At 26.8% G+C, this 20,261-nt stretch overlaps 2 protein-coding genes across 4 annotated transcripts; one reads left to right on the top strand and one right to left on the bottom strand.

Moving 5' to 3' along the window:
- Nucleotides 1–352: 352 nt before the first annotated feature.
- Nucleotides 353–19,124, top strand: LOC114129174 (anoctamin-8). Of its 3 annotated transcripts, XR_007603514.1 has the most exons (17): nucleotides 353–574; nucleotides 757–882; nucleotides 946–1,026; nucleotides 9,336–9,421; nucleotides 10,357–10,523; nucleotides 10,590–10,813; nucleotides 10,924–11,147; nucleotides 11,231–11,419; nucleotides 11,518–11,670; nucleotides 11,761–11,896; nucleotides 12,099–12,154; nucleotides 12,274–12,348; nucleotides 12,447–12,644; nucleotides 14,211–14,408; nucleotides 14,544–14,675; nucleotides 14,782–15,602; nucleotides 16,035–16,170. XR_007603514.1 is itself a non-coding variant. In XM_050198454.1 (16 exons), the coding sequence occupies exons 1-16, from the start codon at nucleotides 481–483 to the stop codon at nucleotides 16,158–16,160; spliced, it is 2,265 nt and encodes a 754-aa protein (XP_050054411.1). In that variant the 5' UTR covers nucleotides 354–480; the 3' UTR covers nucleotides 16,161–19,124. The 3 variants fall into 3 exon arrangements, 2 of the variants coding, with proteins under 2 accessions (XP_050054411.1, XP_027849626.2); XM_050198454.1 differs by lacking the exon at nucleotides 14,782–15,602 and having other exon boundaries at nucleotides 354–574; nucleotides 16,035–19,124; XM_027993825.2 differs by lacking the exon at nucleotides 14,782–15,602 and having other exon boundaries at nucleotides 354–574; nucleotides 946–1,020; nucleotides 16,035–19,124.
- LOC114129175 (HIG1 domain family member 1C-like) lies at nucleotides 2,663–4,526 on the bottom strand. Its single transcript, XM_027993828.2, has 3 exons — nucleotides 4,338–4,526; nucleotides 3,100–3,197; nucleotides 2,663–3,032 (listed from the first exon to the last, which is right to left on the bottom strand). The coding sequence occupies exons 2-3, from the start codon at nucleotides 3,167–3,169 to the stop codon at nucleotides 2,854–2,856; spliced, it is 249 nt and encodes an 82-aa protein (XP_027849629.1). The 5' UTR covers nucleotides 3,170–3,197; nucleotides 4,338–4,526; the 3' UTR covers nucleotides 2,663–2,853.
- Nucleotides 19,125–20,261: the final 1,137 nt, after the last annotated feature.

Genomic DNA, 20,261 nt, shown 5'->3' on the forward strand with positions numbered 1-20,261 from the left:
AATCGAAAAAGAAAAAGAAATATCATCTTATGGAAATTTGTTGTGTCTTTGGAATAATATCTTTAACTAGATATTATCTAGTTGTGTGGTACTAAAATATGTTTTAAATGCCTCCTTGTTTTTAACGATCTCATAACGCGACCACGATAAAGTAAATACTAACTACTAACTACTAAGGCTGCGGCCGTGCGGGCATGACAAAATCTATTTCAAGATTACAAAATCTGACTGGGCCGAACTCTTATCACGGGGCCGAACTGTACCCATCCCGCAATCAGGTATATTATTTATTATGTGATAAATAGTAGTTCATAGTAAGTGATAACAGAGAGAATTATTATTGTTATCAGTTTTGTTATTTATTGAGTTGATGATATTAGTTTTATACTTACCGACATTTATTATAAGAAAAAAAATAGCAAACAGCTTCAGCTATCGACTAAATTTGAAATACAATTACATAAGAAATAAAAAATAAAAATGAGCAATGTAAATAAAATGCCAAAAACAACTATTAACTTGCATGATATTTCTAAGAAAAATTCAAAGATTCCATTTACAAATCATGGATGCAGTAAGTGCTTTAATTAGAACAGTTTAGATAATATAAATATTGCTACATATCTGTACTTTATATAAAAAAGCTTAAATTATTTAATAATAATATATGTACTAATAAGGTAATACCTCATGAATTGACATTACTTAAAATAATAGAAATTTAAAAACTAAACTAATAGTTTCTTGTTTTAATAGAATCAAACAAAATAGATGATAAACTGAAATCTCTTGAATTATCGACTATACAATCAGAAGAAGATACTAATGATTCATTAATATGTTCTAATATATCAGTTCCATCAACTGCTACAGAGTTAATAGGTGATTTGAATTTTAAATATAATTGTTCTTTAAAACAATAATTTTACTGTTTATATTTTTTAGAAAAATCATCTTTAGATAAATCAAATCCAGCTGAATCATCTTCATTGATATTAGATACATTCAGTCAATCATCAGGTATAGGTAACATAAATTTGGCAATTTATTATATAATTATAAACATTAGTTTAGATTAGTCATTTAAACCTAGTTGAAACAAAAAAAAATGTTAATTAATTATTGTGGTCAGAATCATTTTTTTAATATTATGATTACTAATGAGTTATTACTATTAACAAATTTTAATATCATTAGTACATTTTGTGACTTATTGTACTAAAAATCCTTAAAGTATGCAATTAAAATTACCAAAATATGTATAATTTTAAATTGACTCTAAAAATATGCTCTTTTGAGATTCTGATCAGTGATAAATGCTTTGATTTTACAATACATTTTTTTTTGTTTAAAATCACTTTTTATAATAGTGAAATGGCCTTACTGTTAACTTAATTAGAGGTTTCTTGTAGAAAATTGAATCTAGCTGTTACTTTTGAGAGGTCAAAATTGAAAATTCTCAGTTTATTTTAAAATAATGGACAAAAACTGTTTTTGTCATCAAAAAGTTGGTGTTGTCTTAAAGCATTGTTGTTTGTCAAATACTCCAATGATTTATTAATGAATTCATACTTAACACACATCACAGTGCCTAGTCAATTATGAGGTATACTCGTACTTTTACTGTATAGCAAAGTGGCTACCTACTTTGTCCTTTAAATATTATTTATGGGTTCGCTTTACTGTTATTTGTTGTCTCTATCAAAGTGCAAAACATAATTTATTTATTTTTAGCAATAAATTAAGGTCTTATATTGTTATTTTAAATTTTAACACTAGTATTAACTAGTGTTTAATTATATATATACCAATTATGATTTATATTATTTAAAGGTAGCTAATTTATTTCTGTTCTTTTAAAGAATTTTAACAAGATTTTTACTTAAATGCAAGTAAAGTTAGTAAAATATAAAATACTTATTAATTGTAATACATCACCTCAAAATCTAAATATTGAAAATAAACTTACAGAAGAAACACAATATGTTTATCTTATAATACAAGTAACAAAGCTTAATATTATCTTCTAATTACACACTTATAAAATAATTATAATGTATAAACAACAAAATCTCCTTTAGTATTAATAGTTATATTTTTTAAATTTATTGTTAGTCTTTAATAATACTCTCATTCAGCAGCTCTAGTAATATAACATATTTTACTCTAGCCTTTTTTACTTTTGTCATCTGAACATAAAAATTGGAATGACATACAATATTATACAGACACAATAACTGTAAAATTATGATTTTAAAAATATATATATATCTTTTGGATATGGTAACCCAAATATCTCAAACCCCACCTAATAGTGGTGCCACCATTTATATTGTTATTAAATGAAACTTGTAGACTTTTTTTTAATAAAATATCCAAGGATTCAATTTTTAACCGATCCATTTAAAATTGCAGTCACTATCTCATTTCAATTAGAAACAATTTTAGTGAAATAAATAAAATCTCTTCTGTTATCCTGTACAAGTCACAAGTCAAAATTTTTAAGATTTAATATGTTATGTATATTTCTATATATTCCTTATTTGATTCAAATATACAATATTAGCCAAAAAAATTTCTAATTGATCATAAACACCTATAGGTTTACATATAATTTATAAATTATCATAGCACTTAAGATTTATAAAAATCAAGATTAAAATAGACAATACCTACTATTTTTAATCATTAAACTAGAAAACATAAAATGAGTGTACATTATATTTTAGTTAGGTACATAGTTATAATATAACAATACATTTGCTTAAAAAAATTAAACAATTATTAATAAATAATAATGTTGCTATTTAATAGATAAACATTTTACTAACAAATCATATTATGTGTACAATATCAGCTTTTTTTTGAAGTTGCTTCATTAATAATATTATATAGTACACCTATTCCAATGATTCCAACAGCTGTTCCTTGAGCTGCTAACCTTAATTGAATAAGGTATAAAGATGTACTTCCCTTCCGAGACTTAAATTTATAAAGTCCATACGCTGCTACTAATCCAAATCCCAATATCCCTAAAATTCAAAAAAAATGCAATCAATATAAACCTGAAGTTAAAATAGATTTTTAAATTGTACATACCAACAGGATATAATGGCATTTGTTGAGACTTTTTGGTTAATCTGTTAGAAAAAGAATTGTCTTCCTCCATAATTTTGAAAATTCAAACTTAAAATTTACTGAAATATGAATTAATATAAATAAGTATACAAATTAAATAATTACTTAATTAATAATCGAGTTAGTTATATAAACTTTCAGTTTTTCTTTTTAAGTGATTATTTCTATATATTATTATGTTATAATTATACCTACAAATTAATGATATTAATTATTAAGAACTGTTGTAAGTCTTTTATATTGTGTAGATAAGACTATTTTAATAAAACATATTTATTCTTGATGGAACAAAAAATAATGTTGAGCAGTTTATCTAAATTGACTAAATTAACAATTTCATAATTTATCAAATTTACATTACTTTTTTTTTAATTTTTCACTTATATGAATAGTACTTCTTTCATAGTTTTTGAATCATACCACCTTAAATTTAATATTATCTCGATCAAAGTGGTATTTCTAGTACCTATATGTTAAGATAGGAAACTTTTTTTACCAACAGGTTGTCGTTGAAAAAGTTTTGTTAAAGAAATAATTAAAAAAAAAACATATTTATCAGTCAAGAGATATTTGTTATAACTTACAAGTTATATTATATATAACATTCTTTTCTTATAATTTACTATTTAAATAAACAAATACTATTGTGGTGACTAATTGATGGTTCAGTTTGTAGTTTAATTAATTTATTGGTTTTAATAACGGACTAACAAGTTAACTAATATATGTTAGTCTAGAGTTCTAACTTTAACTATGATATCAAAAGGAAAAAGTATATTACCTATGAAGTTATAAGTGAAATATGTCAAATAAATAGTAGAAGGATAAAAAATGGGAACAATAAAATAATTTTTACCTCACTGCTCACTTATAAATAATTATACCGACCAAAATGTACAAAATGTAAGAACTAGAACAGCCCCTGCCCTTGATGTTGGTAAACTTAATTCCTAATTGTTTAATTTGTTCTTAAAGATTACATCATTTATTTAATAAATGTGTTTTAAATTAACTTTTATTTATTAATTATTGAAAAAATATTCTATATCTATTTACCTCTGACCTAAGATAATAGATATTTTCATGTAAATGACATAAAATTAAAAATAACAAGAAAAACTGATATCTTAAAATAAAATAGGGTCTGAGACTCACGCTGAACAAAAAAATTGAATTAATTGTAATACATTAGTACTCACCAAAATTTGTTCTTCGAAAAAATTAACCAATTTAGTGGTTCTAATAATGTAATTATTAGGAAATAATATCTTTAAAAGTACTAGTTGTACTAGGTCATAGCGTTGAAATTCGTGAACTTGAAACTTCAGACTTCACAACAGCAATCAAACCAATGGACTAATGTTTAATACAGTGTCGTTTGACCGAGGCGCATGACTCATTTCTATTTGCCTGATATTGTGCAAAAATTGATAATAACTATTAAATAATCTATAATGTTCGCTGTTATCACTTATCGTTGTTCTCCGATTTTAGGGCGTATCAGGTTGACAAACATTTGCATGTATACAGCAGCTGCTGCCTGCTGGTGTGTGAGGAATTACCTGTTGCGATATCTCCTGAAATAATGGAGAAATCATAATTCTGTTTGATTTATAAATGTTTTTATATTTTATTTTAATTTTTTGGTAAAAAAGGAAAAAAAATATAATTTTTGTACTGTAATGCAGTGGTTCCCAATTAGCATTGAACCACGGACTCCTAGGCCCTAGCTAAAACTTAAATTGGACGGGGGACCCCTTATTTGTGATTACTTACTTTTCAATTTTGTTTAACTAGGTATACAAATGAAAAAAAATCAGTGTAGCTTTACATGGATGATAATGTAAATAATATATATATAATACATTTATTTTTTTAATAATTTCACTAAAATAAAATAAAAATATCACTCCCCTGGGGCTGGGGGTCCGCAGACCACCAATTGGGAACCAATGCTGTAATGGGACCCTATTACTTAGGCTCCGTTGTCCGTCCGCCTGTCACCAGGCTACATCTCATTAATCGTGAAAGTTAGACAGTTGAAATTTTCACAGATGATGTATTTCTGTTGCCGCTATTACAACAAATACTTTAAAAAGTGATAGGCCCGACCCTGGGAGGTGCTCAATGCTCAGACATTTTGAGGTGTACGATGGAAATGTTAGTTATTTGATATTTTAGTTTGGTTGCTATTAGTTAGGTACAATAATAATAATAATTATCGCGTAAGAAATATTTGAATTTGTACACTCAATTTATTTGTATAACTTTCGCTGAAGCTCTACAACAACACAATCGTATCTTATCGCCACGTGACCATCGATTCAAATATACGTTTTTCCAGAGTACCTATACCTATTAAACAGAATACAGCATGATGGACAAGCTACATTTAATATCTAAAGCTAAATTAGTTTGTTCTTTGTAAGTTGGTGTGTTTATATTGGCCTGGAGGAAATTAATTTTCCTGGCCTGGATTTTTATTTCCCACTCATGGTACGGAACTCTTCATGCGCGAGTCGGACTCGCACTTGACCGGTTTTTATTTAATTATTTAAAAAAAAATTAAAGATATAAGTATTATACTTTTTTAAATTTATTTTTCTGAAAATGTTGGTATTTTAACATTTAATTTTCATTAATTTCATGATTTTTAATATTTTTTCTAGTTTCGAGAATTATTGTGAATTATTTAACTACCTACAGAATATAACAATTTAATAATATTGTACCAGTACAGAATAAAATAAATTTTAGTTATGAGTGATATGAAATATCAAACATGGGATAAAAAATAAATATGGCCCGTAGGCTCGTGCGATCGTTTAAATATTCTCAAAACTAAAAAAATATATTAAAAATCACAAAGTTAATGAAATTAAAATATAGAAACGTCAATATTATCAGAAAAATAAACTACAAAATAGATATCTTCAATTATTTTTGAAAATAATTAAACAAAAAATTATGTTTTAACATAATTAAATAATTAATTAATTATGTGTTAACTATTTACCAAAACATAAAGTAAATTAAAATATGAAGTACTTTTAGTACTTATCTTTGCAAGTCTTATGAAAAATACAGAGTTATGATATTTTCATTATTTCAGGATATATCGCAATGGGTAAATCCTTATGGGACACCTTCTATATTATCTTGTGTAGGTATATTTATTTATTTATTGATTTTAAATACGGGGCGTGCCAAATTAAACAGACAAAAATAGTACTATGCACATTGCACAAATATAAAGTATGAACTTGTTACCTAATAGTTTATACTTCATAAATATCTTTAATATTGTGTCTATGCATTCTATATAATTAATACATGCTTAATAAGTTTTGCAGCACACAGAAAATTATTAAAAACTGTTTATGTCCTTATTTTATGGTTTAAATTCTAAATACTAAATACTAATAATGTATTAAACGGTGGCATTCTAACCAATAAACTTAATAAGTTATAGGTAGGCGCCAACTAATAGAAAATGTTCAGCTGGTTGACCATTCTCTTATTATCTAGGCTCTCTAGTTTTAGGTATATTATGTCCATGTTCAAGTATTGAGTGAACCGATACTTAGAACGTTAGAACTTTCTCCTACAACAAAATTAGTCTTCTAAGTTATTTGCATTTTGAAATAAAAAAAATAAAAAAGAAGAAATTAGTATTTAAAAGGGCTCGGATTTTAAAGCATAATAAGCAACTAAAAAAATCACATGATTGTTTTAAAAAATCAAAAAAGAAGTATATATTTTATTTTTATAAAAAGCAAAAATACATGACTCATAATTAACACAAACTAGTTATAAAAATCAATAAAAAAAAAATTGAAAAATTAATTTAAATTAAAAAAAGAATTACCTTGTATTTCTCTAGATTTGTAGTAGTGAAACTGACTGTTGTCTGACGAAATATTTTTACATAGAAAACGACTGTTTACATCCACTAAATACATACTTCATACAAGAAGATTCAAATTACAACACTAAATCTTAAATTTTGAAATGGTCCATATCGATGTTATAGGCATACTGACCGAATAGGTACTGCTTGATATAATATATAGATCGATAATCTATTGGTAAGTTTAATACATTTAATAAACTAGCCGATAACGAAAACAATAATAATCCAATACAACCATTTAGGCCCCATTCTGCGTTTTTACATTTCAATTTATTATTATTATTTTTTATTAATATATAGTAGCATAATAAACATATAAAAATCCTACAGCTGAAATAACTGAAAAAAGCAAAAATAAATTGCCTTATTTGGAATCAGAATGACGTGAAACGAATTTATATATAAAACTAGATTTCTATCTCATATAATATGTATAAAAAAAAAAGAAGCATACTATGATTTAAAACCCGAATCCCTAGTATTTACTTTCATATTTCACTGATTTCTCTACAATAAATTCGTAGCCCAAAAATAATAAATCTTTCCAAAATTTGTTTAAATTGTACTTTTAAAGTTTAAACTATTAATGTAGTCAAAGTATAATTCATCATTAATTTGTTTTGTTTTTTATGCACTTCTAATTTAAGTGTACAATTACTATAAAAGGAACTGTATACTTTCTGTTAGGATATAAAATAACTGTAATGAAGATGCCTTTGTCATCCTACATCCATACTCCTAAGTTATACTTGTAAGAATGGATAATCATAAAACTGTTAAATTTTTCAAGGTAAAATATTAAAACTCTTAATCATGCCAATATTGGTACTAAAATGCGATTAAATGTAAGGATACAGGTAATGTTTTTAATTTAAAGCTTAATAATAAGTGAATCTACAGGATGCAGGTTCCCAAAACATGCTAACCTCCTTACTTTTTTTCTGTTAATTTTATATTCAAATTATTTTATACTCATTCAAATTTTGAATTAGGTATATATACATTTTTTTTTTAATTATCCTCTAAATAATTGATTGTGTAAACATTTATAGATTATTCATATGAAAGAGATAATATTGTCTTGAACAAGTTAGATAAAATCCTTAACAATATTTTTGTTTTAATAAATATTTAAAAACTAACATAAGTACCTATATGTATATTAAATAATTATCCAGTTTTTTTTTTAAAACTATAGCAAAAATAAATTCATTGCAGGTGGTAGTGATACATTATTTAGGGATATGTCAAGGTCTAGTTTTCTCTATACATTTTTTGTGCTTTAAAACCCGTCACCTTTAATAATTTTGGGTGATTTATTCTACTGATCTTTAGTGTTTACGTTTTAAAACATAGAGCCATACCAATAGTATGATCTACAAATGTATACAATAATAACTAAATTGTATATGGTGCAAATTAAATATAAGTTTTAAGATATAACCAGTGTTGGGGAGTAACTTAACTTAAGTTACAAGTTACTACATCAAAATTACTTTTTAAGACATTTGATGGTAATTTAATTACATTTTATTGTAAGTAATTTATATATTATTTGAGTTACTTTTTTGTAGTAATTATTACTTAATTACTCGTTACATGCACTAAAAAGCGATCTAAAATTAGTGACTGTAATTTTGAAAATGCACTTTTGTTTAAAATAAATTTGAAAAAAAAGTTTAATATTTAATGTGTAGCAAAATGAATATTTGTTAATAATTTTATATTGTTAATTGTCATTGTTTAATACTTAGTTTATGTATTATTGTATTGAACACGTGGTTATATTTCAGTGATATTTTTGAAAAAAAGTAACTTCTATTGTAATTGAGTTACTTTTTAAACTCAAAAGAAATGTAACTTGACCAAAAACTGAAAAATAATTTAGTTACAATTTTGATAAGGAATTACCTTCCTTAACACTGGAAATAACGATTATTATAAATATGAAGTAAATCTTTAAAAGGTTTATAAAAAATATATCGTATATCTATAACAATAATAAAAAGCTAATAATTATTTTACTTCATACTTAAAACAAATATAAATAGTTAAGTGGAATATAGTTGTGTCCTACGTGACTAAGGAGTAAAAACGAACAACATTTTAAATTGGACTTTTATTGTCTTTAAGTTACATAATTATGAGTGATGGGTATTTAAATACATTTATATTAAAATATGAAGTATATGATATATTTTTAAATTATTATTATATTGTAAAATAAAATTTGTCGAAAAAAAAAGTAATGTTTATTTGATTTTAAAATTAATTTGATTTTCAGCATCAAAATTAATACGCAGGAAAATACCAAGAGCCGGTCACTTAATGACTCCACGGCACCTATGGATCCAATCTATTCCGCCCAAAGTAAATAAATTTAATATTAGTCCATAACTATCTATAGAAAAATGCATGTAAAAATTACCAACAATGTTATAAATATATATTTAGTCATTATAGTTATCTATTCTCATAGTATAAAGTCTCATAGTAGTAAATATTTTATAATATAATGATAAATTATAATGTTTAAAATTAACCATGTCTTATAACGTTGGTATAATATAGAGTGTGACAAAACATGCTCCCTATAGTTATTTAAAATCGAAGAATGATGGGAATTAAGTCTTTTTATGTAGCAAGACAGGAAATTGATGTTACTATTGGTTTCAGTTAAAAAATATATCGTGGATTAATCAGCAATTTATGGTTGCTGTGGAAACTTATAAAATTAAATGTTTTTGTGGCGCTTGATTTCCTTTAGAGACTGCCGTAGAAGCAATATTCCGTAACCCTTGCACTCTGCAAAATGCAGATTTAACACCATGTGATTTTTTCCTTTAGGGACAGTTAAATCTTAGGTTTATAAATATTGTTCAAAGAATCTGGAAGCTTTAAATGAAACAGAAATTCGTCATATATCTCAAAAAATGCTTGAAAAAGTTAAGCCCAAAAGTTTTCATTTTGTTTGGAATAATGTACTGACAATAAAGGAGGGCATCGGGCACCACTTGACAGAAATTTTATTTAAAACTTCATTAATTGAAATAATATCACACAATAAATGTAATATATTATGAAAACAAATAAAAATTGATAACTAAAATTGTTTTTTTTTTATTTGTCTTCAAAATTAGGGTGAGTATTTTACCGCACTCTGTATAATTTATATTGAAATAAGAAGTAGTTCATAGAATAAAGTAGTTTTTCCTCCTGTAGTCGTGTGAAATATACCTACTATTAATTTATCAATTAAATATTTTTGATAAGTAACATTTATTATTTTATTTAATTAATTATAGGCTTGTGATGTGGTTTTAACATTCAATAAAACTACTGATTATAAAACTATTGAATGGGTAAAATCACTGATAGTAGACGAATCTAATGGTTTCAGTTTATCTGTGAATGTCCAATATCATTCATCTACAGACTCTTACTGTTTTTACTTAACAGCTTCCTTCCATGTGTAAGTTATTTATTTTAAATGATCTAATAATATGTACCATAACATAATTCTATTGTTATTATTCAGTCTTATGAAAGCTGCTCAAGATGTACATTTACCAAAAAAAATTATTGGCTGTGGTGGCCTAAGAGAATTTATACTTTCTGAAATGAATATATTTGAAGGAATCGAGGACCATTCAAATTTTTTCACTATGCAAGAAAGACAAACATTGATTTTATACATCTTAAATACACTTAGGGTACAAAATTGTGATTGGATCACTGAACTAGTTGAAAGCCAACCATTAAGTAATGCTACATTTGTTATTTATTTTGTTTCTCATAAAATATATTTTATTACTTTATTAGTCATTATATAATTTATTATATTATATTCATTGTAATACGTTTTTATTCAGTTTCAGAATGTATGTCTAATGGGATAATTGAACATTTATTTCCAGTTCATGAAAACAAGACATTAAAATGGTTGCGTATTATCTGGGTAAAGTCTTTTTTCAGCTTGCAGCCTTTAGATAAAGTTTGTGATTATTTTGGCGTCAAAATTGCCATGTACTTTGCATGGATTGGACACTATACCGGTTCATTAATATATCCAGCTATTGCCTATTCTACATTTTGGGTAAATATATATATTAATATTATTATAGATAGGGGAAGATGTTCTCAAATAGTTCATATTATATTATATATCTTATCAAATAGTTTGGATTTGGAAGGCAATTGGATCAATGGACGGAAGGAGTATGGTTTGTTGTCTTGGCCTTTATGAATGTTATCTGGCTGACGGTATACTTGGAAACATGGAAACGATACTGTGCTGAATTAGCCTATCGATGGGCTACACTAGATCAAAGACATCAGTTTTTGTTACAGCCTCGCTTAGAATTTAAAGTGAAGTTTATTAATGATTTTTATTCTATAATATTGTATCAAAATATTTTTTCAATAATTTTTTTAATTTAATTTTTTTAAATTGAACCCATTTTTAGGGGCATCCACGAATTAGTCCAATAACTGGCAAAGCAGAACTATGGTATCCAAATTGGAAACGAAGGCTATTCAGTTATTTTGTCAGTGCACCTATCATAGGTCTTTGTTTGGCAGTAGTATTTGCTTTAACAATATTACAAATAAAATTTCAAGTAAATTCATTTGTTTTTCTTCTTTGATTAATTCTTAAGTGGCAACTACATTTCTATAAACTATAATTGTATGTGGTTTACATATTTTAGGACTGGTGGGACTTATATATTGAAACAAATGAATATCCAACATATTTAAGTTATATTTCTAAAATTATGTTAGCACTTATCATCGCTGTGCTTGATGACATTTACAATATAATTGCTGTGTGGCTTAACGATTGTGGTAAGCTGATTTTAAATTGTTTAAACATTGTTATATTGAATTTTCAACATTCATCTTTCACACGTGTCACAAATACAATTTACAAATTATAATTAAAATTAAACTTGTTCAACGAACCATTATCAAAAAAAGGTTATTAAAAGAAACCGACTGGTTTTTATTGAATTTGAGTTCACTGTTTTTGTATACATGCTGCGTTTAGAAAACTATAGGCTGGACACTGAATACGAAAACCAGCTGATTATCAAAGTTACACTGGTTCGTATACCTGTTTGAAAACTATTATTGTAATTAAAATAATAATCAGACAATAATATAGATGTTCAATCTATATATCATTCATCATGGTATTTTATTATTGTTTAATTCGTTTTTAGTTTCAATTCGTCAACTCGTTCCTGTCTCTCTTTTACATCGCTTTCTATTTGCAAGACCAGGAAAGACTTAGAACGGTAAAAAAGAGTCCATTTATTATTTATTATTTTTTATTGTACCTACTGAATTATTTTTACTTGATTGCTTGAATAATGTTACGATTTAACACATACAGCAATTAGCCGTGCTTTTAATCACGAGACAGCTAATACGCAACATCAAAGAATCGGCGCTCCCTTATGTGCTGGAACAAATTCGTTTCGCGAAAATCAGTTTTGACTTGTTCGGTGCATTGACACCATCCGATGGCCCGGCCAAACCGAATGGTGAGCGTGTCGTGTCACAGCCGGAACTCGAATGTTCAATGTTTAAAGTAAGATATTTTCCTATACATGTTGGCCCGATGTGCAATGTATTTAACTAAAAATAATATGTCGTACCTATACTTTCTAAAACTATATTTATATTTAATATTCAATCTACAACACAACCTTCCTCATCACAGGGGCGTCTTTAAAAAATGGTGATAGACGATAGTGAAATGAGCAATTCAGCAGTTTCCTCTCATACCTTATTCTTGGTTTATGTATCGCTGTATATCATGTACTAGATATACGACTCTGGCTGCATTAAATATACTTACGGTTATACGAAGGGCATTCTACTACTTTTTCAGTGGCGTAATTGCCGGTTGGGGTAGGATTGGGTATCGTATACCCCCTTGACTTTTTTCTAAAAAGATTGGGTAATTACATATTTTATTAACTGATATTGTTTTATAATATTGAATATTTTGTAATTATTTGTTACCTTGTACTTTTTTGTATAATATAATTAATAATGTGGATTATATAAAATGTACCTACATTAAGAAGATATTAATATAAATATTATAAGACCCCATTCAATATTTATAGCATATTAACATTTGACAGTATGTGTTATGAAGCATGGGTTATTGGAATGCAATTCAGGCTATGGGCTATGATAAAATTAATAACATTATATCGTTTGGATGTGTCCTTTTGTGACTTGGACTTTGGTTCTGATTGTATATTATGTAATTCATGTCTTAAGTGGTAGGTATTATATGAAATATTATAGTTTAAAAAAACAAACCAAAATCATATTGGTTTTGTAAAATATATACTACCAATCAACATTTTAGTTGTTTTATTTATAGACGTATTATTATTTTAATAACTAATTAATTTAAAGGGATCATGATATTATTATATTATGAGTCTAATATATTTATCTAATACGTCTATGGCCAGGGTCGTGTATATACTACTTAAATGTCGTGGATGTATATATACTTTTTTTATAGTTTCTGCTACTGAGTACTGGATCGATTCTAATTACATTAATATTAATAACCTGTATATGAAAACTACGATACTTAATCCTGATTGTTAGTTGATAGAGACAGAACTATTATAAAACTTAAAGATATTTTATCTATATTTTTTCATGGGGTTTTTACGATGTTTTAATTTTGAATTAAGTTATGACGAGTACCGAGTACCTATTTTAAAATATATAATAAAATACTTGATATTATAAACTAACTAACTTATTTTAAAATTAAAATGTTGTCAAATGTATATATTTTATATAATAATATGCTAAGACTACGAATTTCAACCTTTGATTTTCACTCTTCTCTCTCCCTAAAAATGATTGATTCTATATTAATGCTTCTATCCCATTATAGAAGAAAACTGATATTTCCCTCTCCCAAAAATCAAAATTCTGATAAATAAGAGCTTTTTATTCAGTGGGAAAATAGTAAGGTGTGAACTTCTATAAATTTGAATTTTCTAAGACAGGGTAAAAATGTCAGGAAATAGAAGTAATTTATAGTGACACAGAAAATGTCCATTTAGTGTGTTAATACCATGGTTAAAACCGTTAACTTTTTGTTTTATTTACACAGTTCGATGGTACATTCTCCGAACACTTGGAGATTTTCATACAGTTTGGTTATGTGGTAATGTTCTCGTCAGCGTTCCCGCTGGCCGCATTGTGCGCGTTCCTCAATAATCTGATTGAAATACGTAGCGACGCATTTAAAATGTGCTATGTGTACCAAAGGCCGTTTGGTCAACGAATCAAGGACATCGGAATGTGGCAGGTACGAGGCTTTTTCATCTACCTATGTATATAATGTTTTAATTAATAACATAATATGTTAATATATGTATATTATATTATTTATTATGCTATAATTGATAAGCCTACGGAAAATTAAAAGTTTTTTTTTGCGCAGAACATCATGGAAGTGATGGGATTCATCGCAGTGCTTGTTAACTGTGCATTGATTGGTCTTAGCGGTCAAGTTCACCGATTGCTGCCTGATATGACTGCCATTCAAACTGTTCTATTGATCGTCGCTCTTGAGGTTAGCTGAAAATTTATGACATTATATAATATGTATAGTATAACAATAAGGCGTTGTTAACTTAGAAATGTTCATAGAGCCTATTTTTATCCATACAATATATTAGGTAAGTCCTCAGTCTCACATCACCCCTAACTACATGTATGACGTATCTAGTGCAGTGGTTCTCAAACTGTGGTAAGTACACGATAGACTACTTGGTAGCTGGTACACGGAAAGCTGCATGGTGGTAGAATGGAAAATTAAGAATAAATATTCGATTCTGATCTCATTGAAAATTTATTATTTAATTCATATCTTATTTTAAAAAACGTATAAATAAAAACAATTATATTGTAGTTTTTTACTCTGCCTTATTATCTATAATAAATTTATTTAACTAAAAATATGGTACGCGACTAATTAATAATATACTCAAGTAATACGCAAAAAAAAAGTTTGAGAACCGCTAGGTAGTATATAATGATACATGGGATACTGACTCCCCAAGTCCCCATTTTTATTCTCTCTTATTATGTAAGTAAATATACTATATTTCCATCTTTCTCTAAATCTATACGCGATAAACTCGTTTCCCTCCTCAAATTTCAGAGAGGCGTTGCTGACATGTTCGTTAATTGTACGAAATAAGCCATTTAACTGGCCATATTTTAAATTACTTTTATCAATTTTTATAAAAAAAAAAATAAAATATGTTTATAACTATAATATGATTTTACAAAATAATTTAATTTTTTTTTTTCAAAGAACCAAAATGTTCACGGTATGACCCATTTTTGAACATTTTTAAATTTTAGTGATCCACAATATTAATGATCTTTTTTTGTTTTATTGTTAATCACTATCTTTACGATAACTTTTAATTGTTGGAAACGAACAATGATAAGACCAAAGTTGGACAACAATAGAAAGTAATAAATTATACAGGTACAATATTTAGTTACTCAAAAATATTAACTGAATCATATACTTCTATTTATACATATAATATGCAATGTATATTATTTATGTATTATAGGTACGTGTTATCAAAATCAACATTTTTAGTGGCTCTAGTGCTCTACCAATGGTAGCAAATCGCTTATTCGGCATATCTTTCAAATTTTCAAGAATATCCATCATGAGTCATGACTCATGACTTATGATTTCAAATGTTTATCCGTTCGAATATTAACGTATTTCCCCATTAAACTGTTTCGCCATTAAAATTAGTATAAGTCGCACGTATAATATTATTATAAACGATGAAAGTTGCCTTAATCTATTACACAGAATCAGGAGGTATATACCTCCTATAAGTATAGTACCTACGCGATACGATAATAAATACACCTATTATAATCGTGTGTAACTTTACAGCACATAATGTTAGCGTTCCGATGTGCATTGAGCTGTCTGATTCCGGACGTACCGCAATGGATTGCCACTGAAATGGCCAAGACTGAGTACATCAGACGCGAAGCGGCGTCTTCCAAATCACAGTGATAAAGAGGGCTTATACAATCGTCGTCAGCACCGCAACGCGATGGATTAAATAGATCTCATCGGATTTGTTTTTATCTAATTTTTGTTTTAAACTGATATCGAACGCTTTTTAGTCATCGTAATTTTCAATGGTTGGGGTATCGTTACACATATTATATTATTGTTTATATGGATACAGGACACCGGACATTCACACGTCCTATAAAAACGCTAGAACAGTGTTCGCTGTAGGTACCAATATGTCAGTTATTAATTATTATTTAAATAACTGGATATGCCTATTATAATATTAATTATGGTATCACGTCAATTGTTCGCCGAGAATAGTTTGCTTGATGGTTTTCGCGTGACAACTAGGTATTTGCAGTAAAATTATTCGAATACGACAATAATATTGTTCACGCATCACGCATAAATTGTTAGAAAATTTGTTGTTGAAAATAATAAGACTTTTGATTGTCATGTAATATATATTATTTTGTAATCTATATACATCAGTATGAATATTAAAGGAGGTATCTTTACCTATTTGACCTATTTTTGATTTAGTTTACCTATTTGATTTAGTGTGAAATGTGGTTTATTGCGAGCACCTTTTAAAATCTTATCGATAACTTATTGTTATAACATTGAACTTTACATGGATTGTTTAATGGGCGCAAAAATATTAATGCTAATAATAATGGGTTATGCACTTATGCAATAGTACCTATTAATAATGATACCTGCAATATACTAGCACACACTTGTCACAAAAATTAAAAAAAAATTATGTATTGGTTGTAATAACCGTACCTATACTACAATTGATTATCTTCGTAGTGTTGTATACGATTTTTAATTGCAACTATATATTTAAAAATTATATGTACCTTATATTCTTACTGATGCCCACAAACGTTAATCTTAAAATGTATACGTGTAAAACTATTTATGAAAAAAACTAACTGATTGAAATGATTGTTAGCTATGTAAACCTATCTTGAATTAATAACATAATACATAATATACCTACATTGAACTTGCGAATAATTTATGCACGAACAATTTCCGCGCGTACAATTGACGAATAATATGCATATTCAATATTTATTACCTCGTCGTTTTTCATCCACCATATTGTTTTCATAAACTTTATTATCTTATCACTGCGTCATCGTTTTCATTCATATTTGAACATTTTCATTATTTTTATATCATAGACTTTATATGAGTATAATATAACTATGGTTTACAATAATTATTGAGTGACGTGAAACTGATATATATATACACAGTGTACTCAAATTATTATTATTACGAATATCCTTATTCGGTATTTCTTTATTGTACCTATAATTAATAACAAATAATTAGTCTAATGCGCTTTTTATAGCACTTGTGGCCATTTTAAAAAAATATTTTAAATCAACGATTTCCAACCTTTTTAGTTGTGCGGACTACAAATTTTGTAAAAAAAAAAATCTTTGAAACCAACTAATAATAGCACACCTATTTTATATAATATTAAATAATTGTTTATTTAAAAACAACTTTATTTAACCTATTCAAAAGTAAAACAACTTAATGGGATGTTTGACATTACTTATAAGTTATAAGTTATAAAAGTTGTCAGTTATAACCTACGAGAGAATTAATATTTAGATTAAAACTGAATAGTTTTAGCCTTAAATCACTCTAAACATTCAGTGTATTTACTGCCTAATTAAAAAAAAAATATAAAGTGGAAAAAGCTCCATGATTTTTCCATTACTGGTTTAGTCATGATAAAATTTCTTATCTTGATTTGAAAAAAATCTCGATTTTCCTACACGTTCAGGATGTTTGGTTGATAGATGTCTTTTAAGTTTTGAGAATTCTATATATTATTTAGATTGCTTATCGAAAAAAAATCATACACTAATGAGACAGAGAGGTCTTCCTCAGTACTAGAATAAACAAACTCGCATTTTAAGAAATCATAGTTATATTTACAAAAATATATTTTGATTTTCTTCGCTATATTCAACATTAACGATTGACATATTATTAACAATCTCACTAGGTACTATATAGAAGACTCTGCAGACGTGGAAATTCCTTCGTCACTTGACAGCTTCGTGTTTCGTCTTATAGGTACGACAAGGGCCGGTCCGAAACCAACTATCCATATTGACATGAAATGGTTAATGCTTAAAAAATAAAAACTTAATAACTCACTATAGACACAGTATAAACTGTCGCGGAAAAATCGGTCAAACGATTTACTAAAACGACTAATGCACATGAACGTAAAACTAAAAACAATACGCACTGCACGCTCCATGCTGTTTGTTCATAATAAAACACGATAAACATAACAATTAATAACAGATATTAAAAATAAACGTGTGCAAATTACATCAGAAAAAAAAATATTATATTCAATAAAATTGTTCCATAGTGTTTAATTGTGTAGTTATTATTGATTAAATATAACATTGTATCATACAAATATAATAATTATTAGTAATACCTATTATTTAAATCAGAAATATAGACTATCGTCTGTGTTACTAACGTAATGTTAGTGATATTATATAATATGGTCCACGGCCCAGTCTCACGTTGTCCGCGGCTTTGAGGTTGGGAATCGTTGATCTAGGTACCCTATTCGATTTTTATTTATTTTGTCTATGACATTGTCGGATTATAAAAATACGGTACGATGGTGATAAAGATACTAAAAAATTATAAGATAATTACCGACAAACTAATACTATGACTATATATATATACTATATGTTAAATTGCATAGCTAGGTTATAGGTAGGTTAACCATTAACCTTACCCGCTCGATGTGCGGCTCGTTTGTAATTATCTTATATTTTGTTTTTACGTTTGTTTAAAATTTTAAAATTTATTAAATTTAGATGTACGTTTTATTTTCTAGTTTATTGAATATAATAGTAATGTTGTTATACCTTTTACATTAAGCATTGCTATTACAAACAAAGCATTTTTAATTTTTAATAATGATCAATGAATTGCTGTGACTTTTCGCACCCTCCATTACCTAACTTTGTTCGCAAATAAAATAATTCATAGTTAGAAGTTTCTCATTTATTTGTTCCGCGTTTGTATTTATAAAACATTATCATTATATTTTATTTATATAAATCGTTTTATGTCTCGTGTGATATATATATATAGGTATATTAGTATATTACGTATGTTATGACGCACTTATTAATTATTTTACTACTTATACATTATATTTGGTTTAAGTTGTATTTATTCGTATTGATTGATATCTATATTGTTATTTTTAAAATTAAATACAAGACTGATATCTTTATATCGTTTAATGTTTTGTAAATTATGGTTTCTCTTGTAATTAACTAGAACAACCATTATCCACTAACTACCAGCATACAAAATTAAGTATTTCACAACAAGCTAATTTTACTTGGTAACTTATTTTATAAGTTAAATTCATGAAGTGTGTAAGGGGTACAATGAGATGTTGGACACATCAGGATATGATGGCTAATCTCATAATTATTATATTAATTATAATTTGTATTATTAGGTACATTATTATTTTCTCATAACTTGTCGAAATAATGCTTCAGTTTCAAACTTCGAGGGTGGTTTCCGATGGAAAAGTGAATATCCTTGGTTCATTATAGAGGTCAAAAGTAAACATTTTCTAACAGTTTTCCTAAAAATCGAGAAAAACAAAAAAAAAAGATGTGAAATAACGGGAATTTTTACGCACAACCAGTTTATGACCAAATTGATTTTTTTAAATGGTTGTAACTCAAAAACTGATCACAGTAAGTAAATACTTGAAATTTTCAAAATATTTTGACTTTTTGAGCTATTTATAGACAACTGAAATTTTTTTTTTTTTTGAAGTGTCGATAAATTGAATAAACAATTTTGGACGACCAAAAAAACTTGAAAATTTAATACAAGGTTCCTTATGAATTATTCTTATTGTAGTAAAAAAAAATCAAAAATTGTTAGTCACGATTTTTTTTATAAGCATTTATAGTCCACATTTTTACGAAATATGTTAAAACCGTGAAAATTTGCAAGTAATTTTGTAGTTGAAAAATCAGAAAAATTTTTTGTTTA

Source organism: Aphis gossypii, chromosome 1, assembly GCF_020184175.1.
Source record: "Aphis gossypii isolate Hap1 chromosome 1, ASM2018417v2, whole genome shotgun sequence".
NCBI classification, from domain to species: domain Eukaryota; kingdom Metazoa; phylum Arthropoda; class Insecta; order Hemiptera; family Aphididae; genus Aphis; species Aphis gossypii.